The sequence below is a fragment of the Buteo buteo genome, chromosome 17 (genome assembly GCF_964188355.1).
Source record: "Buteo buteo chromosome 17, bButBut1.hap1.1, whole genome shotgun sequence".
Classification (NCBI taxonomy): Eukaryota; Metazoa; Chordata; class Aves; order Accipitriformes; family Accipitridae; genus Buteo; species Buteo buteo.
Window position 1 is genome coordinate 24,041,370 of NC_134187.1, and position 12,882 is coordinate 24,054,251.

Below are 12,882 nucleotides of genomic sequence, written 5' to 3' on the forward strand. Positions count from 1 at the left end.
TAAAATGGTATACTGTGGGTAGTCAGGAAAATTATTACATTCCAGTTTAGAACAGTTGACATAAAAAAATAAAGATAACATTTAGAGAGATTTTTAGACTGATTTCAGTTCTGTTGCTTTTAGTATTTCAGATTTCGTAAGAGAATTCAGTTACTGCCAGTAGACAAGAATTGTAGTTTATGTTTTTCATAAGGTTTAATATAGCTACCGATCATATATGGAATTCTTAAATATTTTTCAGTTTCAACTTGATGCTGTGCAATTCAAGATGCACAGAATATTTACAATATTGACATGAATTCTATCTTAATGTGCCTATGTCTCTGAAAAGATTAATTAGTTTTATGACAATATTTATGATTACTTTATGTAAAAATAGCTGTATTTGGTATCCTATACCATGTTGTTCAGAATTTCCCTGCTATAGAAAAAGTCTGAATGAATTAGTGACTGTTTATGTCCCAACGAGTACTTTAGAAAAAATTACTACCCCAGGAACACTTGAGAAAAGCTGTACTTTCCAAGGAAAAACAAACAAAAAACCATGTAACAGAAATTTAGTTCCTCTTCTTTTGTTTTCCTTATATGTTGCTAAAAAAAAGTTGTCAACTTTTCTAAATCTTTGGTATACTTAGGAATCATTACCTCTGATCTTTTGTGCAATATACTTAAGTCACCACACTGTTCAGTGTAAGACAAAAGCATTAGGAGGAAGTGTGTAAAAACCCCAAACTATACTGAAGAAATAAAAAGAAAAGTCTGATTCTCATTTATGCTATAATAAATTTACACCATTCTACTAGGGAAAGGACTAATAAAGCTGACAAAAAATAATTACATATTCTGTAGACTTTACACTGTCTCAGAGGTATAAAGTGATTTTATCATGAGTATGAATGTGTGATGAAAAGGCCTAGTTCAGGCAATCAATGTGTGGTGGGTTGACCCTGGCTGGATGCCAGGTGCCCACCAAAGCTGTTCTATCACTCCCCTCCTCAACTGGACAGGGGAGAGAAAATATAACAAAGAGCTTGTGGGTCGAGAGAAGGACAGGAGAGATCACTCACCAATTACTGTCACAGGCAAAACAGACTCAGCTTGGAGAAAATTAACTCAATTTATTACAAATCAACCAGAGTAGGGTAATGAGAAATAAAACCAAATCTCAGAACACCTTCCCTCCACCCCTCCCTTCTTCCCAGGCACAACTTCACTCCTGGATTCTCTGCCAAACCCCCCCAGTGGCGCAGGGGGACAGGGAATGGGGTTTACGGTCAGTTCATCACACGTTATTTCTGCCACTTCATCCTCCTCAGGGGCAGGACTCATCACACTCTTCCCCTGCTCCAGTGTGGGGTCCCTCCCACGGGAGACAGTCCTTCACGAACTTCTCCAACATGGGTCCTTCCCACGGGCTGCAGTTCTTCACGAACTGCTCCAGCATGGGTCCCTTCCACAGCGTGCAGTCCTTCAGGAGCACACTGTTCCAGCGTGGATCCCCCATTTTCTGCCAGAAAACCTGCTCCGTGGGCTCCTCTCTCCACAGATCCGCAGGTCCTGCCAGGAGCCTGCTCCAGCGCAGGCTTCCCATGGGGTCACAACCTCCTTCGGGCATCCCCCTGCTCCGGCATGGGGTCCTCCCCGGGCTGCAGGTGGAGATCTGCTCCCCTGTGGACCTCCCTGGGCTGCAGGGGGACAGCCTGCCTCACCAGGGTCTTCCCCACGGGCTGCAGGGGAATCTCCGCTCCAGTGCCTGCACCATCTCCTCCCCTCCTTCTGCACTGACCTGGGGGTCTGCAGGGCTGTTTCTTTCACACATTCTCACTCCTCCCTCTGGCTGCCATTTCTGTCTGTCCCAGCAACTTTTTACTTCTTAAAAATGTTGTAACAGAGGCATTACCACTATCGCTGATGGGCTCGGCCTTGGCCAGCAGCAGGTCCATCTTAGAGCCGGCTGGCATTGGCTCTGTCGGACACAGGGGAAGCTTCCAGCAGCTTCTTACAGAAGCCACCCCTGTAACCCCCCCCCTACCAAAACCTTGCCACACAAAGCCAATACAAATGAAATACAGGGAAAGCGACAGAAGAACAATTCCTGTAAAAAATCCTAAATTTTCACCACTTTCCAGAATACCTTTGACAATTCTAGAATTATTCATCTACCTTTTCCAATAGTTATCTTACCCATGGTAAATTCTAGCATCTAGGAAACACAGACCTGGCACCACAGCATATCTGTGAAGATGTGGAAGAAGTTATGAAGGGGAAATCACCTAAAGAACTTCCAAATGACAGATTATAAGGTTACATTCAGTTGAAATTGTAGAATATTTTCTTAGGGTTTTGGGGTTTTTTTCAGTATATCTTGGAAGGATTGCCAGCGTACAATCACTTTGAAACTTAATCGGTCTTCACTTTGGTCTTTATAACAATATTCTGACTAGTGATGAACAATTTCCCAGGTTAAAGGAGGACTTCTTACTTTCTAATTTAATTTAATTTGATACTAATACTAAACTGTGTTTCATAGCTACTCAAAGATTATAAATTATTTACCAAGAAACAGTTTTTTCTTATTTGTTGTTAAATACATTAAGCATATTAAAGCACTTCATTTAACACCTTGGAGTGAAAATCATATAGGTCTGTCAGAAAACAAAAGATATTCTAAACAGGTCAAATTTAATATTTTTATCACTTCTCCTTTCAAGCAATAGTTTTATTGGTTCTTTCAAAAATGAAAGCAAGCTTCTTATTTAGTCTAATAGTAAAAATATTAGTCTTAACCATAGGGGATATCTTAAGACACTTGGAGATAAGAAGCTCAGCTATTTCAGAATATGTAAATAAGCCACATAGATGTTTCCTCTCCATACTGAGGTTAGTATGTAATTTATTCTTTCTTTAGCTATAAATACACTTAGAATCTTGTTGCAAGCATACTTTACAAACAACTATCAGATTCTGATATGTGATTTTACAGTTTCTAATTGAGAATGTTGCTGAGCACAGAATATACTTACAGACTGTGTTGATGTACTCAACTAAAACTTTTGCTTGAAAATTTTTAACCTTACAGGGACTGATTTTGATTTATTTTATTTCCCATCATTCAAGGAACAAAAAAAGACTATTAGCAGATGCTTGATTTTGTGCACATGGTTTATGAATGAGTGCATCAATTTGCCTCTCAGTCTCTCTCTTGCAAATTATGGGCTGGGCACTATTTAAATTGTCATTTACACAGATGAAAGTCTGTAAGGGACAATCTCAACTTCTTGCAGATGTGAAGATGTTCTCTCTTTTCTCCAGGTATTTTTAATACAGAATTACATGAATAATATTGCTTTACATAAAGTATAGGTCAGAAAACAAAATTATTGTTTGAAATTATGATTAAGATTACCCATTTTAATGACATGATGATCACCATAATTCTAAACAGACTCAAAAGCAGGGAATTCATAATGACATATACCTACCATAAAAAAAAAGACAAAAAAATTGAGTCGTTCTATAAGCCCAGGTATATTTGCTACTCAAGACATGAGCAAAATGTTCACTATATGAACAGTGGCAATGACCAAAAAAATATAACAAGATCTTTTCAACTGCAACTAAAATCTAACAAGAATTTGTGCAGTAATGTGCTTAGCTTTTAGTTTTAACTCTTCATAATGATTAACTCTTTGTAATTTCACTATTCTTTTTACTTGCTCTTCTGGTCAACAAACACATTGCACTATCAATATTTTCCTAGAATCTGAATACCAGAAGACTGACTTTTCCATTTTACTGAGCTGTTCTTCTGTCTACAAGCCTTTGCTTTTCTTATTGTTAAGTAAGCAAAAAAAAAGTACATCTCATGCTATTCCAGGAATATCTTGAATGTTGTGACTCTGAATGTAATTATTGTTGCAAGGGAAATAGAAAAAGGACAACTACAATGTATATGATGGTAAAATATCTCAATTACAGGAATCTGCTATTATTATTTGCAAGTGTAATGGCATCTGATACTTGGCTGCCATTCTTTAGCAGGTAGTTAGCAATCACAAAGAAAGGGAAAGGGCATTTTTGTCTTACCGTATTGTGAACTTATAATGCAGTAATAATAACTATATTGTTCAAATATACCCTTTTGACTAAATCCACTTGTAGCTTAAAAAAAGCGAGATTAAGGTCAAGTTGTGTATAATGCTTGAGAGACTAGTGTGGTTTAAATTAATAAGTATTAGTAAAATAGGAAGACAGTAGGAAACCAAATAATCCCACACACCACAGAATCTAAGAACAAAGACCTGAGAACAAAATAGGATCACCTGAGCAAGTTGATAGTTTCAGTATGCTAGTAGAAAAAAAAAAGCACAGAGAAAAAAAATTAAGCTCTTCTTGTTGTTCAATATTTCCACAGGATAGGCTTTGAAACCTCAAAATAGATAAACAAAAGGATCACATGGTACTCAGTATCAGTCTGCCAATCCAGTCAGCAAGTCAATCTGTTATCAGTCTAATGTATCTGGACTAATCTAAAATGCCTAAACTAATCAACTGTTTTACTACAGTTCACTAAGTACTAATCCTTAATGAGTACTCCATGTTACATACCAAACCTTGAAAAAATACTCCAAAAATTACTTACCGACCTCAGGATTTATTAAGGAAAATGTTAGAAGAAATATTGCATATGGTGCTCTGAATGTCCTAGCTAATAAAACCCTCAGCAATTGCACAATATCTATGATGAGCTGGTGGTGAATCTTTGCCTGTTTATATTAACAAATTCCTTTCTGCATTTATAATACAACTGATGCTTTATTCCAGAACTACTTGTGATTCATAGTTCTATAACTAGACATTGTACAAACATATTGAAAATTATAAAAAGGCTTCTAAAATTTCTAATTATTTTCCAATTAATTTCTAGATAAAAATCAGTGTCTGAACCATCACTGTTATAGCTCAGCACACCATAGCTTCCAAAAATATCTACAGTGAAATCTGAAAAATGCAGATTATGCAAAGGTAACATTAGCTGTTCTTTAAAATATTTGATATTAGAGAAATTAGCATAAACCAATGAAGGACAAGATTTAAATCTTTCAATGAGTATATTAAAGGAGTAATGGAAAATAGCAATAAAGTTATGCAGTTACAGGGACCATCCCAGGCAATCAAAATGTTAGAAAAATTAATTAACTAGAAACTCAATTTCCTGGGTTATGCATCCACTTAATTCTATGAAAAGGAGAGCAAGTAAGAACAGACGCTAACAAGTTATCCTATTTCAGCAGTATTTTTCTTAATAAACATATACTGGTTCAGATGTCAGCACCAACACATATGGAATATAACCCATATGGGTACATCTTATATGTACTTATACAGAAATATAATATAATATAATACTGTATATATTAATACTCTTGGCTTACAAATTATGGTACTTAGCTTTAGAGACTTGTTAGGGTATCTTGGCATAATCAGAAAAAAAATATGACAAGGTGATCTTGCAATAAGTGAACAAATTCAGTTTTCCCATCTTGTGAAGAGAAACATGCAAGTAAATCGTAACATTTGCTGACATCATTTTTTCACCCTCTGGCACAATATTTTAAATCAGTTCCCTAGATCTGGTCAAAAAGCACAGAAAGTGCACAGAACTGAAAGTGCACGGAACTGAAAGTTCTGCTTTGCACTAACCAGGTCCTACTTTAATGGTCTTTTCTGCATATTTCTTAAAGCAGCTATAGGTCTGCAGATTTCCTATGGAACAAAAAAGGTTATACTTCCATTAATTTCAAGCAGTCAGGTGTCTGTATGTCTTTTTACTACGTCTAGCAAAACTCTAAAACTGCACATTAATCATAATTATAATATTCTTAAGAATTTGCATTACACATTTTCTAGCATGCAAAAATGCCTGTATTAAAAAAAAGAAAAAAAAATGTTTCCTGCTGGCCCAGGGAACATTTCTTTTTGTGTTGCTTTGTCATGAAAAAAATGATGCTTGACTTGTAAAAGAATTGTGCTAACATTCAACCTAGTTCTCTAAAAGCATCATACATACTTAAACTCTCCTTAGTGCAAACACTGGGATGGTAGCACATCTCAAATTAGCAGAAGTTTCTAGTACTGGAATGCACTGTTTGTCAAAGCAAACTCATTACCTAGTTTTCTTTCCATGGAACATGAATTTTGGAACAAGGAAATACAAACTCTCTAATAGCATTGAAGTATACATACTAAACAGAGAAAGAAGTTATCTTTTTTTTTCAGGACAGGCTTAGTATGGCCTCCTTCATTGATTTAGACCTCATACCAATTTTTTCAGTAGTTTCTCCTTATCACATCATGCATTTTCTACTCCTGACACAGTGAGGCACAGCTCATTCTTTCTAGTTCTTTCAATTCTTAAGAATGGTCTAAACCAACTGTTTCTCTATATTATTCAGAGAAAAAGTAAACAACAACACATTCAAGCTATGAACAGACTTTAATGGTGTCAACTAAGAAGTTCAATTGCTGTGGAGGGAGAACCCAATATTCAGACCAATATTTCTATTTCATTAAGAAAGTCAGTGTCAAGTGTCCACAAAATCAAAAACCCTAAGAAAATATATTGACTCCCCAAAAGATAACTATTCTTATCTGTCATCTTTAGCATATGAAATGTAAAGAGATAGTCCAAGCCACAAGGATGTTCAGGAAAGAATCTATACTACTTCTTCTGTTCTCATTTCTATCAGTTCTGAAATTTTGTATCCAAACCCCCAAAATCCTGTACAAGATGAAAAAGGAAAATCACTTCTAGAACACTGAAAAATCTAGTTTTCTAAATCAGAGGAATTTCACAGGAGAAGGAGAAAGACACACAGGAAAACAAACACATGGTGAAATGTATTTGAAAATATAAATAAAAAATACAAAACCAAACAAGTGCCTTAGATAAATAGATTGACCCTCACCAACACATTTAGATGATTTTGTTTCTTTACAAAATAGTTACAGATACTATTCCAAGCATGAATCTCTCTATTCAGTAAATGTCCAATATAGTTGGAGACCAAAGTTGTTTTATTCAGATTTCTTGGATATGTCTACACCTTTTGGATGGTATGTTTTTCAGAACTGTATATGACACTCACTCCTCTGACCAACAGTAATGTACTAATTTACAGGTTTCAGTAGAAAGTTTTTGCATACTTTATACAGTGTCCTGTATTGATATGTAAAGTTACTACTGTATGGTCACTCTCTAAAGAGAGTATTGGCCTGATTTAAAGTATTGCCTGATAAAGGTTTTCAAATAGTAATACAGATAGACATCTCCAGTTCCCTCCATCGCATACTAGATATCTGTGTAGAATAACTGAAGCAAGTTCCTTGCCATTCAGTTAAGCTTTCTTAATAGATATCTGTTGATTGATAATTCATGTAATTAAATTCAATAGCCTAACGTCTATGATCCATCTGTGTCTTGCTGTATGACCAGCATGAATCATATTTCTCATGATTTAAATCTGATGTAAATACTTTTAATGAAAAGAAAGGAGTTTCAAACATCTGCCTCGGGCATTATATTACCAGAGATACTTTGCAAAACAAACCGCACTGATTTCAACCTTCATTTTAATAGACCTGGGGATAAAATGAACTCATTTATTTACCATTTACCTTTCTGTGCTGTCTTCGCTGCTCATCAAGTCTGAGATGTTTCTGTCTCTGGAGACTAAATACATTTATCCTTACAGCAGCAATACTACAAAAACAGGTTGTTATGCAGATTGTCTAAGCTTTTCTGCACATTGCAAGTAAGAAACCTTGGGTAAAACATGCCTGCTTCTGAATAGCAATCCATTTTGAAAACATTGACTTTAATATTCTCATGTAGATCACTAGCATTTTAATTTAGCACTTCTGGTTTTAGAAGTAATGGGATTCTTTTTCAAACTGAATAAATTTTTAGAAAAGGAAAAAAGAAAAGACTGTTATATATAATTTGTTAGGCTATTATAAATATTAAACAAAATTTGTAATGTTGAAACTTGTGCTAAATGTTAATAATTAAGCTTTGTTTTACAGGGTAGTCATTGTCTGGTTCAGTCTGATCATTTCAATAATACAAGCTTGTTTGTTTGGTTTTTTTACTTTTGTACTGTGGATATAGTGTTATTAGTTCAGTATTTTTAATCCCCAGTTAGTTTAACTGGCCTCTTCCCTCAAAAAAAAAAATCTGTTTATATTTCTGCTGATTAATCATTCAAATTACATTCTTTGTACCTTGTCAACTTTTTCTGAGAAAATGAAGTGCAGTTCAATACACTGGAGCACAACCTTCCCTCCGCACATGGCTCTGAATTCAGAGCACATCTGTGTGATCACAGCTGGTTTGGAATAATCCTCCTTATGTACTCTGTGGAACTGCTGTATTCAGTTTTACACATTGTCCTTCAAGAAAGTTGTAGATCAATTGGAGAATGTCCAGAGGACAATAATGAGAATCGCCGGCCCAAAAAGAATGGAGTGAGAATGAATCACAGCAAGACAGTTATCTCTGCGGACAGGGTGACTAGGTGTACTGGGTGCAGGAGTCAAGGTGCTGGGGAGGGCAGGGAGGTGCTGCAGGGGTGACCTCTGTGAGGACAGTCTTGGGCTGCTGGACACAGCTGCTTCCACAGGACCCACCACAGGACACAGCTGAGCCCATCAGCCAAGATGCGGCACCTCTAGGAAAGTGTATTTAGGAAAGGGTAAACCCCTGCACAGGCAGAGGAGGAGGGTACAAAAAGAGTGAGAAGCAGCAGAGGGAACACCGAGGTCACAAAAGAAGGAGAAGGAGGAAGAGGAGGAGGAGGAGGAGAAGGAGGAGGAGGAGGAGGTGCTCCAGGCACTAGAGCTGGTATTCTGCTGCAACCCATGGAGAGGACCATGCCAGAGCAGGTATCTACGCTGCAGCCCACACTGGAGCAGGGGGATATTTTCTGAATGAGCTGCAGCCAATGGAGGACCCACGCTAGAGCAAGTTTATCCTGAAGGACAACAGCCTGAGGAGAAGACCCAAGCAGGAGCAGAGGAAAAGTGCGAGGAGGAAGGAGCAGGAGAGAGGAGCTTTTTATAAACCGATCACAAATCCCACTCCGCCTCCCCCAGCACTGCTTGGGGCGGGGAGAAAAGTCAAGAGCAAAGGAGTGAAGCTGACCCTGGGAATAAAGGGAGGAAAGTGCTGGTTTAATTTATTTTTTTTTTTTCCCTGACACGTATTTGACCTTATTTTAATTGCCAATACATTAAACTAATTTTCCCCAAGTCCTGTGACAGTACTCTCTGTCCTTATCTTGAGACACAAGATTTTTCATCCTATTTTTCCCCCTGTCTGGTTGAAAAGGGGGAGTGAGTGAGCAGCTGCGTGAGGGTGTGGCTGCTGGCCAAGGTCAACCCACCACACTTTTTGACAAAAACCACAGTTTTCAAACACAATAAAAAGAATGAAAGAAGAAAAAAAATAACTTCTGTTTGACCACTGTGGATACAAAAAGAAATAATGTCTTTACACTACAGAAAAACAGATTCAGGTTATATTTAGGAAACACTTTGCAAGGCAAAAAAAAAAGTCAATTACTGAAATAGTGTAATTGGGAAGGTCAAGATTAGGTTAAATAAGCATCTGTCAGGGATGCTTAAAAGATCTCTTGAAGTAACTTTCAGCAATATTTTCTAACATTTGTTTGCTGTCAACTAATTCAAATGAAAACCATTTCACAATAGTGTATAATTTCACAATTCTTATATTCATACCATTTTACTCTTTCTTTAAAAATAAGTTGAATTTTACATGTTTGAAAAACTCAGAACATGTTTTTCAAATTCAGAATCTGGAAAGCACATACATATACTGTTGATTAGTTCAAGATTCTAAACAAAATCTCAAAATTTTTATGTATAGTATTATAGCAATTAACAATTTTAAGATTATGTCCTAATCAGTATTTCAGGTCACATACTTGAAGTCATACTCAGTTAATTATCACTTTTATCCAGTACAAAGACAAGGTAGCCCAATGCAAATGAGAGGCTATATCACATGGTAGAGGAGTCTGCATTACACTGGCTACTTCTGACAGGCAGCAAAATTGAAGACTAAAGGACTCTTACCCAGCTTAATTATCTACACTAGCAGTATTTTAAGAAATAGTTTTTGCTTTTAGTACTTTAGAAACTATATTAAACTTTTACTGTGAAAATGGAGAAGCGCACATTATTCATAATAAGAAAATATACATGAAACTGAATTATCTAATAAGTTGAATTCAGATTTTTGAAGAAGACAAACAAGGAGTTTTTTTTAATAAGCAAATTTACAGGCCTCTTCTGCTTCACTAAATGCTAAATGATTATACATTCCTGAATGGCCAGTTCAGAGCATATGTATACATAAAACTTAAATATCACCAGTGAAGATTTTCCTGAGAAAATTCAAGGGAAATATGCTTGAGAAATACATGCCCACTTACATTTGCAAACAGGTGGCCTCCCTTTGTTGCTCCATAATCCATCTTCTTGACACACTGCTGTTGCTTGTTGACTGGATTCTAGCTTGAAGCCCTCATTACATTCATATATCAATCTACTGCCCAAAGTGAATTCATTACCTATAACTGAACCATTCCCAGGGGAGTCAGGAATACCACAAGACACAGCTGAAAAAAAAGGAAAGAAATAGATAAAGAATTGGCATTTTCTCATATATACTTTTTAAAATATTGTCCCACCACTGAATTAAGAAACATAGGTTAGTAATTTTGACATATCCCATTCATAACTGAAATTAATTTTCCATCGTATTTACAACATTCCGATAAATGTAACATTATTTAAAACACTGATAAACACTTTGAAGTACATCTAATATAGCCAAACATTTTATAAATCATTATTTTGTTTAATCCAATCATTGTAGAGACAGAAATTTCAACATAGGCTAATGGCAGTTGTTTCTTTTCTAGAGAAAAAAATCAAGAAAGTGTCCAAAGTGATTTGGTCCAAGAAGCAATGAACTGGAAAATTCTTAAATGCTTTCTAATAGTCTGCTTCTATTCTCTCAGGGTTTCTTTCATTCCTGCACTAATATAAACGAAACTTCCTATTTGTCTGTTCTATACACATAAAACAATGTTATTTAAGAAGTCAATTTAACAATTTTTATCTGATGAGAAAAGACCTAAATATAAGATTAGACAGGGAAGAGTTCCACCAAAGTTAAGGGCATTATTCAGATATTTAAACACTTATTTACATACTTGACTAATTCACTTCAGAATGCTAAATATTATGTGAATTCAGGCTCATTCATCTTCCATACCATGAAGGAAATTACTTACTGAATTATTTTCCCTTTTTTTTTGTTCCTTCAGAATTTCTCTCCAGATGAGCAGTTACTCTTTCAAGTTCAAAAAGTATAATTTGCTGTCAGCTTAGTGAAGTTTGAGTAGCATCTAGGTTTTTTGGCTTATTTATTCATTTATTTAACCAGACCTCAGTATAGTTCATTTAACAGTATTTCATAATATACAATTTTAGGGCAAAGTATAATTACAAAAATATCTATTTCAATCATTTAGGAAAGGTCTCCAAGGCAGGATTGCCTTTTGCATCTGACTTCTCAGGTCTCTTGATTTTGATAATGAAAAGAAGAAAGGTAACTCTTCAGTATCCTTTTTTTTTTTAATCCCTTTTAATGCTATGCTTTCTTTTAAAATAGTTATGCACAGAGTTTTACTCTAGGTGCTTGAATATGTCAGTAATCCTGGTAAAGATTTTATATTTGCCCCATGGCACTTCTGAAGGGAAAGTCATAGTATTGTTTTCTCTGAAAGGATATTATTTTCTGTAAAATGGTAACTTGGAGAAGAGAACCCATCACATTATTACATGAGTCTATTTAAAGAGTTCATATAAAACAATGTGTGTGTACAGAATCACTAGCTGCTTTGAGTTTGGCATCCAGTATATTGCTCTTCAGTAAATACACTGAATAAAACACAGCTTTGAAGTTTTCATTTCTAAGTATTTACTACTAAAAAGTGGAGTTTTACAAAGGAAAATGTCTTTTCCATATATACAGTCAATTGTAAGAAGCAATTCAACATTTCAGCAGTTAAAAAGTCCTGTGGGTATTTCTTCCTTTCCCCTTGACACTGTGAAGTTTTATTATTTTAATGAAGTCAATAAATTTCAAAAGAAGAAATGACAGCCTTTGTCTGAAATCTGTTAAACAGAGGTGGAAATAAGTATTTTTTTAAAAATCTAATTTTTATTGTAATTTACCCAATTCAATGTAATTGATTAATTTCACAACACATTGTCATGGTACCATAAACACAACTCAAATTTGTTTTCATTATTCCCAAGTTGTCACATTTGATGCATTTGAATTAAATACAACACAGTGCTTCGCACATGATTATAATGAGGAGAGGTAAGAATTATAAAATGATGAATGGTTAGTTCATTTCAGCTGTTTGCTTCCATCTGGAAGCTGTCAAATTGCTAATAGAAGTAGAACTGTAGGAATGTTCCGAAATAAGCTGCTTCCTCTGTAACACAACTTCTTGGCACATTTTGCACCCTGACCAGTGATCCTCTTGTCTTATCAAATTTCTCCCTCAGTGGGTAAGAACTGAGCGTCCTGCCACTAGAAGGAGCAGTAGTGGGACTGAGAAGGGAGAGATGATAAGGAAAGGGTTCTGGAGACCCACGCTTTCTGCTTTTAACAGTGTTAGAGAAAGTGGAGAAGAGGAAGGATAAAAGCAAGTTCTGCTGCGTCTGGGAGCAGGTCTTTGCATTAGGAGTCAATCCCCACAAGGTGACCACAGCAGGAGC

At 35.8% G+C, this 12,882-nt stretch overlaps 1 protein-coding gene across 1 annotated transcript in view; it reads right to left on the bottom strand.

Moving 5' to 3' along the window:
- The window catches only part of CSMD1 (CUB and Sushi multiple domains 1), a 1,222,061-nt gene that overhangs the window by 77,636 nt on the left and 1,131,543 nt on the right, over positions 1-12,882 (bottom strand). Inside the window, exon 50 of the mRNA XM_075049874.1 lies at positions 10,515-10,700. Within this exon, the coding sequence (XP_074905975.1) occupies positions 10,515-10,700 (186 nt within the window). The remainder of the gene's footprint in view (positions 1-10,514; positions 10,701-12,882) is intronic.